The sequence below is a fragment of the Ptychodera flava genome, chromosome 10, assembly GCF_041260155.1.
Source record: "Ptychodera flava strain L36383 chromosome 10, AS_Pfla_20210202, whole genome shotgun sequence".
NCBI classification, from domain to species: domain Eukaryota; kingdom Metazoa; phylum Hemichordata; class Enteropneusta; family Ptychoderidae; genus Ptychodera; species Ptychodera flava.
Genome location: NC_091937.1, coordinates 29,246,160 through 29,267,513, shown reverse-complemented (window position 1 = coordinate 29,267,513; position 21,354 = coordinate 29,246,160). Strand labels below are relative to the sequence as shown.

The window sequence follows — 21,354 nt, the reverse complement described above, 5'->3', positions numbered from 1 at the left end:
AGATAAAGTTTTTCAAAGGTTATTGACGACACCAATGGACTTTGCTTTGCTTATTTGCCCGTTCCTCCATCTACTACTATGTCCTCGGTCACAAGTCAGGCGAAAAGTAAAGAATGTTGACCGACTTCACCTCGCTATAACTTATAAATAAAAAAAGAATTAACAGATATAATTACTGCATTTCATGCAATTTGTATCACCAATTTAAGCATTGTCGTTCAATATTGATTTCAACATTAACAGTTCATGTTTTTGTGGGAGATTTATCATGACAAGCTGAAAAGAAAATACACCTGCGACTGACGTTATTGTTTTTAATTTGGCAAGTATAGCACCATAACAGTGCGCATGCTCAGCGATATCGTTCTCTCCGCATAAATGCCTAACCGCAGTTGCATGATGTTCGATAATTTGCTCTGTTGGAAAATAGGTCAGCTCATCTCTTCCATTTCAAGTGATACTGTATGGTATAGAATAGATGCGTTGTTGTGCTGGTCAATGAAGGAAGAGCATGTGCCGCTAGAGGGCACCATTTACACTGCTTGGGCCTCTGGCCCAGCCCGCCTGTGGCCAAACACTGGCAGTCTCTACAGTGTGAAAGCACAGTCCCTCTACCCAGCGACAAAAAACGTGACTGTCTGCTCGCAGTATGTCAAAAGTTCCTTGCTTATATAGAAAAGTTCCTTATTTGTGTGTCAAGTTTTTTTGGTTAAAAAGTGAACTAAAACTTGCAGTACAGTCACAACAAAACTGAGTGTATCATACATGTAATTTACAGGTACGAACATTGTTGTTAAAAATATAATATTTTTGTCATCATTCTGTATCCATAGGTACGAGCACCCAACTGCACTACTGGAATCCTGATTGACATTCAGAACCATATAAAATTCGCGCCGCTGCAGGACAGATAATCGAAATACCATACCATTCAAGTGCTCGCAGTGTCGATTGGATACAGTCGAGGACAAACCTCTGTAGTAGCTATTGAGAATCTAAAGAATGAAAGGTTTGAACATGACAAACCGACGGAAAGTCCAAAACAACAAAACAAAACACCAACCCTCAAAAATAACATCGGCTGGTCGAAAATACTGGTAACTACATTTGACTGATACTTGCCAAATCTAGACGAAATTCACTGTCTGGCAATGATCCGCATTCCCATTGCTAGCCCGCATTTGGAAGTGTACTTTTGCGCCGATAATCCTTTGTACTCGAACGATTTTTCGGTTGGTCTAAACCGATAATATAAGGGAATTTTATTCATTGATTTTAGCCTATATAACAATATCGCTAGACTTGGTTCAAGTCTGTGATTTGTTAATGTTTGAGTGGGGTGAACGTGATGATTTGTGTTCTGTTTTCATGTGAACGCGTGAGTTGGGTGAACGCAATGAGTGGGGTGAAAGCTATAGGCCTACACTGATACAGGGGAGTTTCTCCGGTGAATCCGGCAGAAACTAACTCACTACTGCGCAGACTCAAACATAACGTGTTCAATTAATCGCTGAGAAACCTGACCTGGGCTGCCAAATTCCAAATAGGTTTGTATAAATAGTAGAGACACAAGATAAACTATTACAAAATATTTTTTTTTAGAAATTCACTAACTTGAACCAAGTCTACACAATATCGCTTGCATAGACAATATCAACATCTATTCCAATTAGGAAATGTAAACCACACTGATCTTGGTTGCATATTTTGTCAATTACTTTGGCAAGAATCTTGGGTCCACTTTTTTCTGTTGAAAGGAAAGGAAAGCAAAATTTATTAACAATAAGTACTTTTATAATAGCTATGTATACCAACATGAAGCATCATGTCTACATAACTATAAATAGTAAAGCAAACAAAAATGTACAGAGAATATTTTGAAAAACAAAGTGAAAAACAACAATGTCAATAGTGCAGTTTTACATCAAAATGAGTTCAAGCCACATCCTTTAGCATCAAGTCTCACCATACCCGAAAATGTACCTGTAAAATTGCAAATTTTGTTCATCATCTTACGATGGAGGTAGAAAGGGTCTTTCTCTCTACTACGGAGGATATAGAACGTCTTCGTTAGTGACAACAAGTTTAATTTTAGAGGCTTAAGCTTATTACACAAATTTGCCGGGATGTCTTACATCTGTCATGTAGGTGCATGCGTATTTGTTTTGTGGGCCTAAATAATCTTTTGCAACTTATTCATTTACTGTGTCATCCAACAATCTCGAACAATCATCATCAACTCCATCTTCTGATAGCACTTGAAATGACGAGTTGAATGTTGGTATCTCCCAAAGTCTCCGTTTCTCAGAGAAGGATAGGCCTATAAGCTTATCTCAGAGCGGCTGACGAAGGGGTGCCTTGATACTGCAGTCCATCAGGACAATCTAAGATTCCATGAAACTGTTTTTCGGGGACCCAGTTCACATGATCAGGATAAAAACGCTAGATTCACCGGTATCTCGCAATGTATTACCACGCAAAATATCATGCATTCACTCTTTACAACGGTAGACCCCGGTGGTGGCAGTCCCCGGCCGCGGGTTGGTGGGTACCCATGCGCGTTACCAAATTCACGGAAAAGGGGGTGTTTTTCTTCAGTCATCTCGGAGATTCTAGGTCCGTGAAATCGAGAAAAAGGGGTACTTTTTCAGAGTAACCTCCGAGATTAGGGGTAGTCCTTTCATAATCTCCCTAGGACACTAAATCTGGTCTAGTCTCACTCACAAAGAAAATGAAAAACAATACCGTCCGTTTGTATGTACATATGACGTAGGTGTATTGTCACACAGGAGCCAGCAGAGAACTCCAGATCCAAACGGATAAGGAAGATGATTGTGTATGAATGTGACTAAAATCAGCTCAGGTGAGGACAAACATTTGTGATGTATGTACGTGTATACAAAGTCAACCTCCAGGGTCAACCCTGGAAGTCAACATACTAACCTCCTAGATTTTGAAATTAAAGGACGTTTTTTTTTACAGCTAATTTCTCCCAGATTTGCCACAAATAGGGGTGTTTTTCTGAGAAATATTCTAGGAAAGGGGTACTTTTCAAACTTGGGTAACAAGCATGGTACCCACCACCCCGGAGGCTGCCACCGCCGGGGGTAGACCCGATGCGTAAAGTTGCCTTCCTTTTTTGTATCTGTAAAGCGCCCTCATTCAAACCACCAATTAATAATGGCGTCGCTCTCTTCTTATCTCCGTGCTGCGGCAAGCAGAATAGCTCTTCTCCGTAGACCACTCGGCGATGTCGTAGGGCAAAATGTGCGAAATCCAGCAGTCAGGAAGTTTAACTGTTCGGCAGCTGTCCTTGCGAAGAAAGAAACGTAAGTGGCAATGGTGATCTTCCCTCGGGAAAGACGCCGGTACCTGCCGGTTTGGGTCTTTGGGCCCGATGAGAACCTTCGGTGCTCACGATCACACATACGTGCATTGGCCGTGTACGGTTTACACACGTAAGTTGCGGCGGTGACACACTTTCTTCAACGTTCAAGCATTGTATACAGTAATCTTTCGAACGTGCCGTAGGGCGTAAGATTTCCTACTAAGGGCTACTGACAAATGTGAACCTAAGGGTTCACATTTGTCAGTAGCCCTTAGTAATCTTGAACCACAGACCTTGGGAACGGCTGGACGTCCATTGATTCTGTGCTTTACAATGTAGTAGGTTAACATGACCTCGAACTGAACAGGCATTTCCTTGCCCTGCCACACGGTGCCATGTTCATGTTCGCACCATTGGTATGGCTATATGTATGTGTAAACCATGAAAGTGACCTCCGTGGTGCAACATGTATGATGTAGAAAGAAAATTTAACTGTGTAGTAATTTAACTCTCTCTACCTCAAGTGTAGCTTTTTATAGAGAAAGAAGGTTGGCAGCTATTGACTCATTGAGGTAGCATCATGGAGGTCATTTTTTGTGACCTACATGGTAGCACACATTATGGAGGTGGTATTGCTTCTACATGTACCTGCATGCACATGGATATCCATGGTCTCATACAATGTACTACAGGAATAATTATGGGCATAGACAGTGAAACGGCCAACCCATTCCGTGTGATCTAAGGTACCAATGCTTTATTGCATGGATGGTTTGCCAATGGAGGTAGTAGAAAGAAAGACCTCCATGGTTTGCCTAACCATAGTCCACAACGTACCCTAATGATTTTGTGTGGTGGTTTAAAAGTTGAAATCATCAGGGAATGGTAATGTGTGCCAGTATGGCACACACAATATTACAGGACAACCAAACCATGGAGGTAAATGACCTGACCTACATGTTGTTACTCTGTGGCCAGGCAACAATCAGGTGCACTGTAGGTTTGCTCTCGCCGCATGTAGACATATTTTTATAATGCATAATGTACTTTGTACTTTGGAACACGGTGAATTAGTTCTGTGTGAACCCAAAGAGAATCATCTGCAAAAAGTTTCAAGTTTTGTAGGTTAGGCTCTTAACAACCAAGCGTAGAAATTGAGCAAGGTAATTTTTACCGTAGCGTACCATAATTTGTTTAGCCAGCTAAATTAAATGTATATTAAACCACAGTCACTCCATGCAGTGTTCTCTGCAGGTTGGAAAAACGGAGGGGCGGACAATTTACATAACAATTTATTATTTGCATATTCTTTTGTTGTGAAATTATATTGTTCTGCATGGTCATTAAAAATGAATAGGTGGCTCGCAAAACAGCTGGGTGTCCCACCCCTCAGAATCCCCTTGTGTGTAGAACCCTGGCATGGTCTTAGGCTGCTAGCAGTGCTACAGCAAATTCAGGAAAATCCTTTGATATGAACTCAGAAAATGTCTCTACATTCTCGAAACGTAAAAAATGCACTTTTTTTATGTTGCTGGATGTCAGCATAACTGTTAGTGACTCAAAACTGAAAGCCTAAAACTTTTGCTCAAACTTTCATCAAGCAAACTAGAAACCATTCTCTTTCAAAATCAAGAATAGAGATCAGGGGTCACCATGCAAATTTTGTCACTATAAATTACCCAATATTTACGATTGTCTGTATTTCAAAATGGCTGCCATCCCTCTGTTATCTACTTTGGAGAAGATAAAATTCCCGGTTTTCTCAAAAGTAAAGCGTTGAAAACTTTTTTACTCCTTTAGCTTCAAAATGAGCCCTCACAAGTGGTAGGCTAAAAGAATATTGTAAGAGTTTGAGAGTCCAAATGTATGTCCCCGAGGCACATTCAAATCATAAATCATTGTAGTTTGAAATATTTAGAGCACAATTCCTCATTTGTCCAACCTTCAGTATGGATTCTAGTTCTGGGAACTGTTGTGGTATAAGGTTTTATGAACACTGGGTGCTGTCAGAGTCACAGTGTTACAGGAAGCACGGTCATTATTACATGCCTCATATGCGTGCAAATCAGTGCATTGATTTGAATAGGAACATCTGGGGAGTAAGCTGGCCATGTGAACTTGTGACGACGTACTGACCGGTTTCCATAGTGATCCGGTCCAGTGAAGCCCTTCAATGTTTTTTCGACAGACGCTTACCACTAAATGTAAAATATCCATGCGTCACTGCTACTTTGACTTTTTGTTAACATCTGTGTGAAGCTGGTTGATAATGGTAAAATTGCTTGAGAATGCCCTGCATGTAACCATGGACCTTTTTTAGGTCCATGATGTAACTAAACATATTAGCGTTCACTATCAAGAGGCATGTAATAAAAATATTATCGCCTGAATACATATAGGTTATGTGCCCTTGCAGCAGGAGACAATTTGCCATCCTGGCGTCGGGCAAATTGTCACCTGCTCTCGGGCACGTAAACCCATGTATTCAAGCAATAATATATAGCGGTGGATTAACACATGATTGAGTATGCATTCTATTATAAGCCAGATGGACGGTGAATTATGTGCTTTCCACAGCGTATACTTATGCTAGGCTGGATGTTTACGGTCAGTGTTTCCTCACAATTATGACATTTCTGTGGGTTTTAACTTTGATTTATCCCAACACTAAGATTTTTCATTCTTTATTTGCTATATGAAAAAAAATTCACAAAGCGTAAGAAGTGGTCAAAGGTCACAAAATCAATGACCTCGCTGCAGAGGTGACACTGTAGATCATATATACCCACTAAGTTACTTATATAACGTATATGGTCAGTTTAAAAATACCTGATATGTTACGTAAGAACTAGCTTTTAGTGTGAGTTTTCCTCATTTTTTAAATCAGAAGTGTTTTGAGTGCTCCTTGTCAGGGCACAAGGCGTAAAAAGGTTGTTTTTACCTTTAAATCTCACATTTGGTTGATAAATTGATGGCTGTATGAAAAGTATATCAGACACTTTGACAACGAAATCCTCAATACCAATATCCAAAACTGCTATAATGCACCCTCCAATGAAACTTTTTGCCATACTGACTCAAGTCTCCTTGATGCAAGAAATTTGTAATTTGTACATAGCAGAGTGAAGGAAATTTCAAGAAACTCCCACATCGACTTGCAAAGTAGTCTTATTACGTTAAAGAGCAAACGGTTTCAGAGGTGAATCGGTTTGTAATTATGTGAGTAAAAACTGTTGCTTGAAAGTTCTCTGATACAGAAAGTAACGATGTAGTTCTCTTTGATAGCTTTTACATCGTCTGTCATGATTGTAACGACAAGCCAAGGCATGCCGTGTATTTCTGACAAACAGACTGTTGAAGTCTGTGAAGATAGTGGCAGTGTAGTGTTTTGGATTTTGTGTTGTCTGTGAAGATAAACATGGTATCTCATCGGAATCTGAAACTTAAGATACTGTTGCCCATTCTAAACTTTGCTATCAGCATCAGCGTCACTACATCATTTTCTGTGTTGCAGACAAATTTGTGAAGTGATTGATTTTATTGTTATACCTCAACCAGTCTGGAACAAAAATAAACTAGGAAGGTAAAAGAAATCTGAGACACCCTTTTTGAGTGTATTATGCTGTCGATTGATGGCCCAAATTTTTGTCCAGAAACGCTGCAGCGGTTGTACTGGGGAACAACAAAAATGATTTTTAGAGGTTATTCAAATTTACTACCATATGATACTTATATAACAGTGATTACAAAATACAAATCACAGTGTTCACCAATTTATACACTTGCAGATAATAGATACTTTAATGGGGTTACAATCTTCATTTGTTGCAGAGAATTTATCGTTTAGAAGGGCCCGATATTTGTCCTGCAAGGTTTAATATCATTTTGCCACCCATATACTAGTACCTAGGTTTGTTGTTGTTTGTCAAGGGATTGTACGATTAATTGTTCAATTCTTTTAAAAATAATTTCTTTTTTGTTTATTTTTGTTTTGCTTTTAGGGTCACAGTCAATTACATCTTACCTGACAATGAGAAAGTAACAGTCAAAGCCAAAGAAGGACAGAACCTGCTTGACATTGTGCTTGATAATGATGTAGACATAGATGGCTACGGTAAGGGACCATGACATGAAATTTTTGCCCAACAAGATTCATCGTTGAGGGCGCTCTCCATGATGTCCTTCTCTGTAGAGCACCTCTCAGTGAATGATAAATTGCGTAGCCTTTCATGCTAGTGCCAGTGTCTTCAAGTTCATTACTTGCATAAACATGTTTATGTAGGCCCTTTGACCAACATCAGAATGTTGAATGAACTGCCTGTCATCGATGTGATATAGAACTTTATGTTCTATTTGTAGAGTGAGGTCAATACCAATCTCAGCAGTAAATAGTATTTTTATTGTCTTGGTGTAACATGTGCAAAGTGTGTTTGAAGATGAGGATTTGGAGTTCAGGGGAAAACTTTAAGAGCTAGCTAAAGAAGCTTGTATTATATTTTCATTTGATACTGAAACGGGACTGAATTAGGAAATAAACCACTTCACAATCTTTTCATTAGTATGCGAAATAGAAATTTTTCATAGAATTATTTAGGAGACTTAGAGAAGTCATGAATACCAGAATCATGAACAATGTAGATAACTGCCGTTCTAGTGAAGATCATTGAAATCACATTTTATTATCTGTACTTCAAGTAACAGCAGGAAATGTTGTTGTTGGACAGACAGACTTTATCCACATCTGTATCAATCCGATAAGGCACAATAATTCCATTGGCAATTCTTGGCTATAATTGCAGTAACTCCAATTGTTACACACCGTTTACAAACTCTCTGTCGTGAGTCGTCCCATTACGGTTATGGTGTGTGCCTGGTTTTAAGGGCTGATACATGCAAAGAGCCAGTTACCAGTTATTGGTACATGTAACAGTTCCCAGTACTGTTCACTGGTTAACAGTTCCCAGTACTGTTCACTGGTTAACAGTTCCCAGCACTGTTCACTGGTTAACGGTTGGCTTGGATCCTGGGATATGTAAAGGAGATGGCCTTGTCCTCTGTGACCTAGATAAGTGATGGCAGATAAACTTCTCCCTTTTTCAGAGAGAAAATCTGATGAATTATGTCACAAATTACATATTGACTGTCTGTATTTAGTAGACTGAAAGATCCGTTGCTTGAAGACGCTCTCAACGCTCCCCTCTTCTTACTATAGGGGAGTGTAGAGAGCGCCCCCGAGTGATGGATCTTTCAGTCTACTGTATTTGGGTTACAGCATAGACTTGCTTTCCCTCAAGCCTGAAAATTTCCCCCTAAATAGTCTTTATCCCCCATGAAACAGACTGCTCTAAGACCCTTTTGGCAGCAAAGGTTTGCTCTTTCCATCATGGCCAATCAATATGTGTGTACTACTGTGGCAGGAGTTTGGACTCACCTGTGGAAAATCGCAATACATATAAATGTACTTATCAGAAAGACTGCTTCTCCTGAAGTCATTTTAACATTCATTTTCTCTAAGTATGGTGATACTTTCATTTGCAGTTTCTTTGTGTCAAGCTAACAAATTCAAGCATAACTCTAATTTCAAAACACAATTATGCGCTCATTAATTTTCACCACTTCGGGCATTCCACTAACACAATCTCAACAGGTGCTTGTGAAGGAACGCTAGCCTGCTCCACGTGTCACTTGATTTTTGAGCAAGACGTCTACGACAATTTACCCGAGCAGCCCACGGATGAAGAATTGGATATGTTGGACTTGGCATACGGATTAACAGATACGTAAGTTCAAGTACAGTCGATGGAAAATTACAGGATCCATCCTAGTCTGTGGTATATTAATGTAGTAACTTGCACAATTAGCTCACTGACACGCACGCATCACTGCAGTAATTTTTGATGGCTTAATCGCCGCCATTGCAATCCCATGATTCTTGCGATTGCGTTATCGTACGTCACAGCCCAGCTTCAATAGTTTTTACATTGAGCAAGATTTGCAAGCAATGAATTTATAGAACTACTAAATTAACTGATAAAAAATAAAAATAAATTTGAAAGCATCGATATATTTTTGTTTGGGATAAAACATGCCACACTGTTCGATAGCATCGCTGTGTGCGCTGCATGCTGGCAGCCATTTTGCCTCAAGGGTCACCACTGGGGCACAATAGTACACTGTAGCTTCAGTGAACTGAGTGGTTGGTCTCAGTGAGTTGCCCCACATGCAGCCAGCCAGGCTGCAAGGTTATCAACACCTGTGACAAAAAGGATTATCTTAAAAACATCTTTATCCAAATCCATCTACTACGAATGGTGAACTGTCTCTTTATTGAACTTACATAGCTGCGCAAGCTTATAGGCTCAGCCATGGACATCGAAGCCAGAGAGAAAAGAATACCATACCCTGGATTTTCTTGGCAAGATTCAGTAAACAAGTTTGACTTGCTTTTTAAATGCACCTGAGTACTCTAATAATGTTATGACATTAATTCCAAGTCAGAGCAAGTACTACGATAGGAGCAATTACTAAACAAGAGCAGCCATCATACGATTTTTGAGAAATTGTAACTGAATTTATCTTAACTTGTGAATATGCAATGGTACTGGTATGTCATAATGTATTTTGAACAATATTTAAGTTTGGTGGGGAAAGCAAATACATTGTATTGTCTGCGATGGCTGTTCTTCAGCAATTTTGAAATGCCCCCTCTCATTGCTATTTTGAAATCTTCCCCACTTGTTCAATTGTTTCTCCCACTCTGCACCAGGAAATCTCTCAACTGCCATCTTCCAATGCAAAAGCTCGCTCTGCCCTCGCTTTGTAGCTTGCTGCAAGGCTACACTGTGTGTAGAATGCAGGGCCCACACTGAGCAATTTTTACAAATGAACACAATCCTAAAAGGTCAGTAAAAGCTATGGAAGCCCCCTTAAGAAAACCCAATTGTGTCCATGTGGAAGTTTGTACCCAGTGTTCTGTAGATACACCTTTTTTCAAGTTGTGTTGAGAGCTTAATAATGCAATCTGCAAACCTGTTATCCCTATGTTTACTCTGCTGAGGAAAAAATGAGTTTTCATTTAATCCTCTAGTTTCAAAATTAGTCCACTGATGCAGAGGATTGTGAAAATGTGAGAGACCAAATATCTGTACCTGAAGTGTATTCTACCTTAATGTGGGTACTTATTTAAAGAGGAACTTCCCCTATGAAGGCTGGATTATCATAAATCTATGCAAATGCAAAAACACCATGCTACAGATCGCTTGTGCCGTGTTTGATTCCAGAATCCTATAATTTTGCCATGTTTCAGGCCTTCATTTTTTAATAATAATAATAATAATAATAATAACTTTATTGCCATATGCATACAAAGCATTGGAAAGTGCCTTTCCACATGCGCTCATAAAAGACAAGACAAACCGAACATACAAATAAAATTATACATACTAAAAATGCTGTCAAAAACGCTGATAAAAATACAATTATTGAGCAAAACCTTAAAAACAATGGCGCACAAAGCTAGGATTGATTTAAAATGTGTATTGCAGATGGATAAAAACTATTATTAAAGCAGACCGTTCTCATTTTGATACTCCGATATCGCCTACCAGAGGGTAACAATGTGAAAAAATTGTGAGCGGGATGACTCGAGTCCTTGATTATTGCCTCAGCTTTGCGGATAGATCTTGAGTGATAGATAGATTGTAAAGATGGCAATTCTGCCCCAGTGATTGTTTGTGATACACGTACAACACGTTCAAGAGCATTCAATTCATTCTTAGTGATATTGTTGAACCAGATAGTGATGCCATATGTTAAAGTACTTTCTATTACAGAACGATAAAAATTGACCAGGATAGAGCGATTCATACCAAATTTCTTTAAACGTCTGAGAAAATAGAGACGCTGCTATGCTTTCTTTACTAGGTGTTCTATATTTTCATGCCATGACAAGCCATATGAAAGGTGAACACCAAGAAACTTGAAAACAGTGACGATTTCAACTGCACTCCCATTTATGGTAATTGGGGTGTGGGTAAAATGTACTTCATTGTCATTGAATCTTGCATATGATTTCTGTGAATATATACATATAGCTACTAAACTTGAGTGGAAAATAAACTGAAAAAATGTCCCGCTTTTCATCAGAGAAAGCATACGTTTCAAAATGTGTTCCCTGCACCACCATTTGACCCCTCTTTGCGTATGTCACGTAAGTGCCGATCATGATTATTCAAATTTATCATACGGTCAAAGCGATGCTATGAGAATTCAAAACCTCCCGCCCAGTGTATGCAAATGACTGCGTCATCAGTAATCCCCCTATTGTGCACCCACGGTCCTGTAACTTCCCGTTTAATACATGGCATTTGTTGTATTGAATTTTCATAAACAGGACATTCAGAAGTATCCAGTCACCTGTCCCTTGTATATATTCAATGTGGCACAATCCAATCTACTCTGGAAAGCAAATACTGCCAAGGAATAATATCGTTTATCACAAAAAAAAGAAAAAAACCCAAAAACTATCAAAATTACGAAGGCATGTATGACATCAAACATGGAACAAAGTGTTCTCAATTTTTGTTCCCTAATCTCACTGACATTCACAATCAAATTTTGTATCTTTTTTTTTCCAGCTCCAGACTGGGTTGTCAAGTGTGTGTGACAAAGGAAATGGATGGTCTCACGGTTAAAGTGCCAGAATCAATCAGTGACGCTAGGACAGTGTAAAGAGATTCCTACAGTGTCTTTCAATGCTAATAGATTGTGGACATGGAAGGCAGTTTGAAGATTTTCTTTCAAAATTCACTACTGTCTGACTTCTCCGAGCAACTCCAGTGGAATTGTGTTTGTTTACCCTACTGTGATCACCGAAATCAGATGGTAGTGTACTAGATATAGAGATACATTGTACTTTGTTTACTTGGATCAGAGTAGGTGCTTACTTGATAAAACGAAGAACTGATGCCATTGAACCAGTAAGTTGTCTTGGTAGCGTGACCTTGACCCTGTGCTTGCAATGCCTGTTTAAGTGAGCCGCGAAGCGGTGTAGACATCAAGCTCTCACAATCTCTGTTTGCTTGCCGCTTGCTTCTTTGCCGCTCGTGTCTCACTTTGCCATCAGTGCAAGCACAGGTTTGAGGTTTAGCCAACAAGACTGAACTGTAAGTTTCATATTCAGTGTGCGGAACCTGAGTTTCTGTTGACATGCTTATCAGAAAAAATGGCTCATATTTGGTCTAAAATCCTCAAACTTAGGCTGTTTTTAATCATAACTGACTTTTCATCGTCATTATTGAAATCAAGAGCAACTGAGGCTGAACGTCACGTTTTCACGCATGATACCCATTGTCAGTTTTATCAGCTTCTTGTTTTGAAAGTTGATCATACCAGTAAATGTCTGATGCACAAAGTTACAAATTGCCTTACCAAAGTGAAACCTGCAAGATTTTGTACAAGGCATGCTCCGCCTACCCTCTAAACTATAAATTTCTTCACCTCTGCCCCGAGAAAGCTCTCCATCATGCGAAAAATTTTGCCTGGTGCCAGGTGTTCAGAAATGTCATCAGTTTAGAGGGTTCATTGGCCATACAAAATTTGGCAGATTGAGTCCTGCTTTTTATAGCATGTGTAAAGCTTTTGCTTTCAGAATAGTATCGTACAAATTTTATTCCTGTTACTTGATGCTGTACATTTATGCTCAGGGACAGATATTTGGACTCAAATTTTTACAATTCTTTTCTGATATACCACTTGTTGGGGCTCATTTTGAAGTTCTTGGGATATGAAAAATTTTCAGTCTTAGATTTTTGAAAATAAAAAAATTGTTTTTTTCCCTCTTAGAGTTAACACAGAGGTGGCGGCCATTTTGAATTTCAAACATCGGTAAATGTTAGGCAGTTTGTTTCTCTTGTTCCAAACTTTGCAAGGTGTCCTGGAATTTTTATTCTGGATTTTGTACGAGAATGGTTGAAAGTTTTACGGACGAAAGTTTAAGTTTAAATCTTTCACTTTCAAGGTTTGTGCTACCTTAAAAGTTGAACAGTACTTACATGTTATGCTTAATTGCTTATCGGTAAAACATCACCTTTTGATTTGTTAATCGGGTATTTTGACGATTCAAAAATGTATCAAACTCAGTACTGATTATGTTCAGTATGTTCTTCTGACATACTGAAACCTCTCCAGGTTCACAACAGTAGTCGACAGTAGTGAAATTTGCAAAGAGTTTGCCATGTAAATTTTTGCTCGGAGCGACTCACATCCATGTCTTCAACAATGTCATGACTCAGGTCCTTGTGTTCATGGTGCATTGCCATTTGAATTTAGGAGAAAATTATATTTTTTTTGATCAGTTTTGTCAAAGTCTGAGTGTTGGAATCAATGAAAAGCATGCTTTTGCACAGTTTGGTTGTAGACTGAAAGATCTGTTGCTTGAGGCCGCTCTCTATGCTTCCCCCTTACAGTGTAGAAAGCGCCCTCTAGCGACGCAGAGAGCGCCCTCTAGCGATGGATCTTTCACTCTAGTTTGATCAGTTAGTGGTTTACTGCTTTTTTAAAATCAGGCAATAGTAAGAGTCAGTGAAAACTTCCCAGAGTTTGAGAGCTGGTGATATTAATTCAAAAATTCTAGAGTGAATTCCTCACACCTTTTTATAGTATGGTATTACCTTTTTGAGAAATGCATATCATTTTATGAAGTGAAAGCATCCATATGGTAGGTGTTATTCCAACCTATGTAGTGTAGATGCTATTAGTATCAAATTTTTGGAACATTTCATGAAATGAAATATGTACGTATCGATGATGTAAATTTGTCTTTAATTGTCTATAACCATATAATGATCAGTTTATTTTAACCGTATATTCCAAATGACCTTTCTCAGAACTAAAATTGAGACATAAAGGACATTAGCTGCAACTTTTGTTCATATTTTCATCACATTTATTCAAGAAAACAAGAATTTTCTTTTTCTAACCCAAGTGCAGTGATATTGTTGACGGATTCAAAATTTCAGATGTTGACAGTAACATTGACATTACGCCCTCGCATGCCATGTTGACATGCTCAACGCCAGCCACATTCTAGGAGTAGGACAAGAAACGGTAGTTGGAAAAGTAATCGGAAAACGTTAAATAGGTCAAAAGTTGCAGTTAGTGGAACAAGAAATCTCGCTTTGTTTGCAATTTTATCCAATTTTTTCAGATGTTCAGTGTTATGTTGGCTTGCTTTTGTTCTCATCAAAATTTGAAAGGAAACGAGGTTTGGAATGTGTACATACAACAGCACTGATAGTGTCTTCATTGATGGGATCCTTGTTAAAGGTCCATGCCCAATTCTCGCTACCTCAAATACGGTTGTGCCAACTGAGTTAGTCATGAAAGTCTCCGGCGGGTGACCATAGTTTCAACATGGTGGATATCTACAGGTAAAACACAAACCATAACACAAGCCCGAGTAAAGTTTAAGGAATTGCCCAAAAAGACGGAAAGATACAGGAGTACAGCTCGTTTCACAAACTATAAGAACTTGTTAAAATGAAAAGTATTGTATTTTTATTAAAGGTATTTATCAGATCACCATCTCAAGCTCTTGCTGCGGTGAGAACTCGACTTTTTACCCACAATGCATTTCAATATCACGCAGTTTGACCAAAGGCTATTTAAGGTAGCGAGAATTGAAGGTACAGAAAGTTTGCAATTTGTTCTTAGATGTATAAAATTAACGGTGCTGTACAGCATTAGTGAAGGTGTATTGCAATAGATTTTAAAAAAAAATATTGTCTTAATATGAAAGATCATATTTTTGAGAACAACAGCTGTTTTACCGTAAGTTATGCAAATTTATGTGGTTTAAAACTGAACTCTCATTTCAAGTGTGCTGGACCCAAAACTAATGGTTCACAGATTTTAAAATGCATGGCTTTGTTTTACCTCTCCACCGCAATGGTTTGGCCCAAATCCTTTGTTATCAATGATGCTTGTGGACCTGTTCACAGGGAAATGGGGTGAACACTTAACATCAAATTTGTTGAACTACTTCTTCAGTGTCGATCCAGGCCAACCTGTAGCTCATTTAGAAGATAAATTTTGATGTCCTGGTTCAAGACGATTATCACTCACGTGTTCACATTTTTGAGGACGAGAGAAAACAATATGGCTGCAAATCCCTGTAACTGTCACCTTGCACTTGTTAAAATTTTTACATTGATATTGCAATATAAGCTTCTCAGTGTGCATATTAAGATTTTTAATTTTTTGAAAGATGTATGTTTAGACAGTAAAAATCTGAACAGAGATCGCATTTCAACCAAATTGGGATTTATCTGTTCGGCACCTGGCCAGTTTCAATGCTATTGGTGCAAATACCTGACAGTTTCAATGCCATAGGTTCACACACCTGGCAAACAAAAATCACAGATTGGTGAAATAATGAAAGATAAAGAAATGGACCAGTGACAGGCGATTTTTCAAAAGACCTCGAGAGACAAGCTTTTTGATTCTCTGTTAATTGTTTTGTCTCACACGTTTTGTCTCCTTTGTATATCAGCAGAGTCACAAAACTGAGCAAGCAAACAGACACTTTATCATTCTGTCAAAGTAGGCTTCAGTCACCAATTTCTGCAAATCAACAGAATACTAGGGATGTAATCTTTGCTTCCAGAGTTGAGGCTTATTTCCATGAATTCATTTGAAATTTTAGCAGACTTTGGTAGTAGGTGCTGTGAAGTGTATCAATGCTGCAGGCCACGTCGTGTTAGTCAGGTCCCCTGTCCCATTTCTACCGCTGGCTGTGCTGCTCACGAAAGGCAGCGCAGCCAGCCATAGAAATGGGGCAGGTGAATGAACTTTGCTGTGAACGTTGTCGGTTCAAAGGTTGTGTGTAATTCAAATGAATGACTACAGTGCAACTCTATTATATGTGTTTCATGGGTTTTCTTTGGAAATCCACGTCTGTAGATACAGACAGGTCAAAAGTATGTGTGACTTTTTTGTGAGGAAGAATTATGCTGAAATTTTCTTTCATTTACCTGTAAGAAATTATGGGCTGATATTTTGTGTAAAATCACACAAGCAGTTTGTATTTTAATAATGCAGCCAAAATTGTATTTTAATAATGCTACCAAAATTGCATCAACATTAGCTTACAATAGAAAGATTTTCAACGTACAGACAAATAGAAGTAATAGCTATGTACATAATATAGAATGTAATATTTTAGCTACCATACATATATTAGCTAGGGTAATAGCGTTATACTTTGTGCAGAGCAGAGCACACACCATGTAACAGCTAAACACACTGCTCTCATATCGTTTCCACAAGTGGTTCTCCCCATTTTCAAGTGGTGTGAGCCAGTATGGACATCACGTAGCAACAAGCATTAAAGGAAATTAAATTATACCTCAATTCGACCCAGTGCGCTGCACTTGGGCATTCGTTTTAGAAGGGCGCCCCCAGTGGCAGTATTAAGGTGTCGAAGTGTCTGTGTTTGCCACTGTACAAGAAATGAGGTATTGAGATTTTAAAGACATTAGTCTTTCTTTATTGAACAGAAATAAATATTGATCAGAATGATTGTAAACACGCTATTGCCTGTATTTCATTTTGATTGATAATTTCTTATGTTTTACAAAATAATTATTATTCAGTACATTTGATTGCTGAGGACCAATAAAATAAATTCTACGCTGAAAAGAAAATACTTGCAGGTTTCATTGTTTACTTCCCCCACCAAAAAAAAACACAAAAAAAAACATGGTTGACCCTTAAAGAACGTAACTTCAAACAAAAAAGACGATGTATACAAGCTAAATATGAAATCGGAAAAATATTTGCATCGGCTTCAGTACTATATCCACCCTGACGGTGTTTTTTGTGTATGAAAGTTCACTAAAACTGAGTCAGACTCTTTGAACTGCAGATAGACTTGGTTCAAGTCGATAATTGTGTAAAATAAGGTCACTTCAGCAAGGTTTTAATGCATTGATATTACTTTGTATTTGAAATGTTTGGCAGAAATTGCGCAATACGATCCACCCTCGTGTCAGTGAAGTGGACACTCTGGGTAGTGGATTTGCGAAGTGAACGCGATCGAAGTATGGAGGTGTCTACAGGAATCACGCGATAGCACCACTACATCGCGGTAAAAAAAACCCAAAAACCAAAAGCAAAAAACAAACAAAAACAAAACAGTCGTTAATACTCTGCTACATCGCATTCACTCAGTTGTAGGTATTATTCACAGACTTGAACCAAGTCTAAACTGCAGAACATTCCAAAAAAATACCCGGGACAATAATGTCATGTACATAGTCAATCCAACCTTGAAGTTAATATGTTACCTAAAATTTTCACATGTCCATATACAGTAAATGAGCTGTCAGCCATGATATATACTCTCTCTGGGTTCTCCGTTCGAGAGAGTCTTAATTGTTACTCATGAAACTCGCACAGCTCATGACCAAACGGTTACGTATAGTGATGGCGCAAATACAGCGATCTAATTGATCGAGAAGTGAAAATAACCGAGCCATATTCGCGACATAGCAAGGTTGGAACACGCGCGAGCTCTCAGGTAGAGAAAATTCCCATTTGACGTTTCACGCCAGAATTTCAATATATTGTCATGATTATACTAGCAACAAACCACCTAAGCAATGGGTATACCACTCGATTTAACCAACTCGCTCCACGTATTCACTCGCCATCGCTTGTGCATATATCTTGTGAACTGGCCAAAATCTCGTAGTATACCGCACCGGGGTGGTTTATAGCTTAAGGTAGGATGCGTCTCTTAACCTTTTGCTGAAGCATTCAGTGAAACTTTCAACCTTTCTTTCATCAAATCAAGTATAAAAATCAGGGGTCATCCTACAAAATTTGGTGCTAGAGAAACAAATTACTTAAAAATTTTCCAATATTTGAAATTCAAAATGGCCGCCGTCCCTGTGTTAACTCTATGTGGAAAAACAAAATTTTGGATTTTCGAATAACTAGAACGTTGAAAACTTTTCTTATACAAAGAGCTTTAAAATGAGCCCACACAAGTGGTAGATCAGAATAGAATTGATAAAATTTGAAAGCCCGAAGATGTCCCCAAGGCACGTTCTACTTTAATTAGTTACTATATACAAAGGTGACAGAGCTCCTTTAATATTGGTGTACAGTCTACCCATCTTGCCACTACAGAATATGAAATAAAATTATTTTCCATTTCGTTTGGTCATATAAGGAAGAATCGGCGCAATTATCCTTAATCATCTACCCCTTTCCTGTACTAATTAAAATGGCACATCCTTGACAGGAAAAAGGACAAAAACAAAACCGAACAAATGAATCCCCAAAACAAACACCTAAACTGCCGCACATGAACTTGGCTATACTTTGAGAATTAGCCAGCCCACGTTTCTGATGGATGATGATAGTTATTTCCATTCGAAAAGGAATTTTCTTATGTTATTCCTTGCTCTGTAATGATATCAAATCCTGGAAGAATCGCTTTCATCATTCTGCACGGCATCTTTTCATTTCACGTTTTCCCTTTGTGTTGGGCCGAGGTAGACTGGCTTCCTTCTTGTGTACAATCCCTTAAGCATGACTGAGGATGCCCTCATCGGCTTCTTTTCTTCGTTCTCTTGTTTTTCTAATAGCGTGCGCCTTGATGGATGACGACTTCTTGTATTTTCTTTTTGACCTGCGAGTTATGGGAGAGTGAGTATGAATACGTATATATGCATGCATCTACGTACACCCACATGATGTATGTGTGCACGTGTCAAAGAAACACATCATATGTGCATATTTTATTGTGAGGGCTCTTTCACTAGTTGAGCATCATGCCATGCCAGATGTTCCCCTGAAAAATCACTAATCTTTCTCTTCAAATTTTTGTATTTCGTCTTGTTTATTAAGTAATGCACCATGTAGCCTTACCAGGTGGATTATAAGCTTGTGATTCGATAATAGGCAAAAGCGAAGCGCCGTATCGCAGTGATATCCTAAGTTTTCTTCGAAAAAAGTCTTGAGAGCAAGTAAACACATCACCACCGTTTTAATATTTTGTTGTTAATTGTTGCCCTGGATTAGGAATCAACGGGTTCGTGTTGGTCGCTAATTTCGTTTGAATTAGAAAAAAATGGCCAAATGACTTTATACGTAGGCACGCTCGTAGGTAGTTCTTCAAAAATCACGTGATTCTTCAAAACTCACACGATTACGTGTATGCGCTGTTGACACCGAGATAGGGGTTAGCCCTGGCTTTCAATGGACATAATCCCACAGCCGGGGATTTCTTAGCACTGTACTTTGCTCGCAAATATGTTTAAGCTTTCTTCACCAGGCTTGTTTGCTTGTTTCAGTTCTCTGTGATCTGGGACCGTGGCGGGATTTGGTACTATTGTTTGAATACAAGCATCAGCTGACTTAACCCATCGATTTAACCTCGCGCTCGTCGGAATCTACTGCTGGCTTACCTCGACGTTTAAATGTTTACATCGATTATCGCTCATAAATTGTGTTCCCACCCCTCTAGTACTCGGACTACATTCTGCTCAATGTACAATCATTATGCATATATAAGGTACACTCAGGCATTGCAATTCACAGTTTATAAAGCTGTGTCGATAATATTTAATTTAATTTTGAAGATATTAAATTTTCATCGGAATCAATATCATGGATATATACGATGTTCTTATCTTCTATGAACTTAATATGTACAGACATGTATCGTTAAGGCCAAAGTCTGTCGAATGACCCACCTTGTTTTGACTGCGATCCGGATTCTCTCGTCTGTTTTCCTGTGGCTCGGAAAGTTCCCTGGTGTTGCTGTGGGTACAGGCCAATTTTCTCTCCACGGATGTCGATGTGTATGGTGACTTTGTTGCCCTTGACCGTGACGGTGCTTCCCGAGGCTTTGGTTTTACCCTCGTTCATATTCCAGCTACATGCTGTCCTTGGTGCGAGTATACGACATAGAGATTGTCCGTCCGCCTTCCAAACAGACCTACCCCGCGAAGCTTGTTTATATTAGGTACCATCCAACACACTCTTAGGGGGCTACACTCGTCACTCACGGCAACAAGGTAATTTTAAAGTACATCACACTTGTTCCCCTGTCAATGTGACAGAATATGCTGTGATTTTAGCGTAAAACAATTGCTATCTATATACGTGGCCTGCAGCTCGCGATTGGAGAGATCGACGGTGCTTCCATGGAATCGCACAGCTTCATCCCCACAAAAGAGCCAAAGGTCGCTCTAGCTAGTCCATGATTTAACGATATAAGTCTATAAAAATCGATAAGTCAACCTTGCATGGCCCAACCCCAGTAAGCCATTTTGTGACATGCCAACACTTGACTGCGCCTTAGAGACTGGGTGCAATAATGTTCACGAGGTATTCAATTTGTGCGACCTTCGATCAACCCTTTGGCACGTTGCTCAGGGCGTCGTATGTGTACTGTAGCATGAAATCTCTTTTTTCACTAAAGACACGTCCAAAAGTGCAGCGCCTACTGTGTTTTTGGTAACAGTCTTGAAACAAATGACATATAAATAAAAAAATACGCATCTCAGGTTTTTGCCTTTACAACTAATAGAAATGCTACGGAAGAAAATGTTTTTTATATCGGTATTTCTCAGAATCTCAGATGTGTTTAAGTCTTACATGAAAGGGCTTAAAAAATTATATTATGTTGCTGTGATGTTAAGTATTTACATTTCGAGCACGTATTAGTGGATCATATTAAAACCACTTAAATAGTTGTTAGAAGTCATATAACACGATATATGTTCCTAAATTATAAATATTTAAGTCTGTGGAGAAGTTTTTACCGCTGAGCCTGGAGTCTTTCAGATGTCAGGTTTTTCAGTTCGCGACAATGGGTTCATTGGTTTGACGATGAGAACTAAGGCCTATGCTGGCGAGTTCGTGTCTGAGCATGTTTAAAAAATACCAGAGTTTTATTTTTAAAGTCGTGTTGGTGAGCAGGTGAACTAGGTCAAGGAAGGGTAAACGCCCGG

At 38.9% G+C, this 21,354-nt stretch overlaps 2 protein-coding genes and 1 long non-coding RNA gene across 4 annotated transcripts in view; 2 read left to right on the top strand and 1 right to left on the bottom strand.

The window, feature by feature from the left end:
* The window catches only part of LOC139142439 (BMP-binding endothelial regulator protein-like), a 279,806-nt gene that overhangs the window by 144,596 nt on the left and 113,856 nt on the right, over positions 1-21,354 (top strand). The window lies entirely within an intron of this gene.
* Positions 3,155-16,913, top strand: LOC139142442 (adrenodoxin-like). 2 transcript variants are annotated; one of them, XM_070712383.1, is made up of 4 exons: positions 3,155-3,329; positions 7,330-7,442; positions 8,976-9,108; positions 11,965-16,913. In XM_070712383.1, exons 1-4 carry the CDS (start codon positions 3,181-3,183, stop codon positions 12,056-12,058), a joined length of 489 nt encoding a protein of 162 aa, XP_070568484.1. In that variant the 5' UTR covers positions 3,155-3,180; the 3' UTR covers positions 12,059-16,913. The 2 variants fall into 2 exon arrangements, with proteins under 2 accessions (XP_070568484.1, XP_070568485.1); XM_070712384.1 differs by having other exon boundaries at positions 3,326-3,458.
* LOC139142445 (uncharacterized) lies at positions 15,594-20,849 on the bottom strand. The gene is made up of 2 exons (XR_011554398.1): positions 20,092-20,849; positions 15,594-19,025 (listed from the first exon to the last, which is right to left on the bottom strand). It is a non-coding gene; the product is annotated as an uncharacterized lncRNA (long non-coding RNA).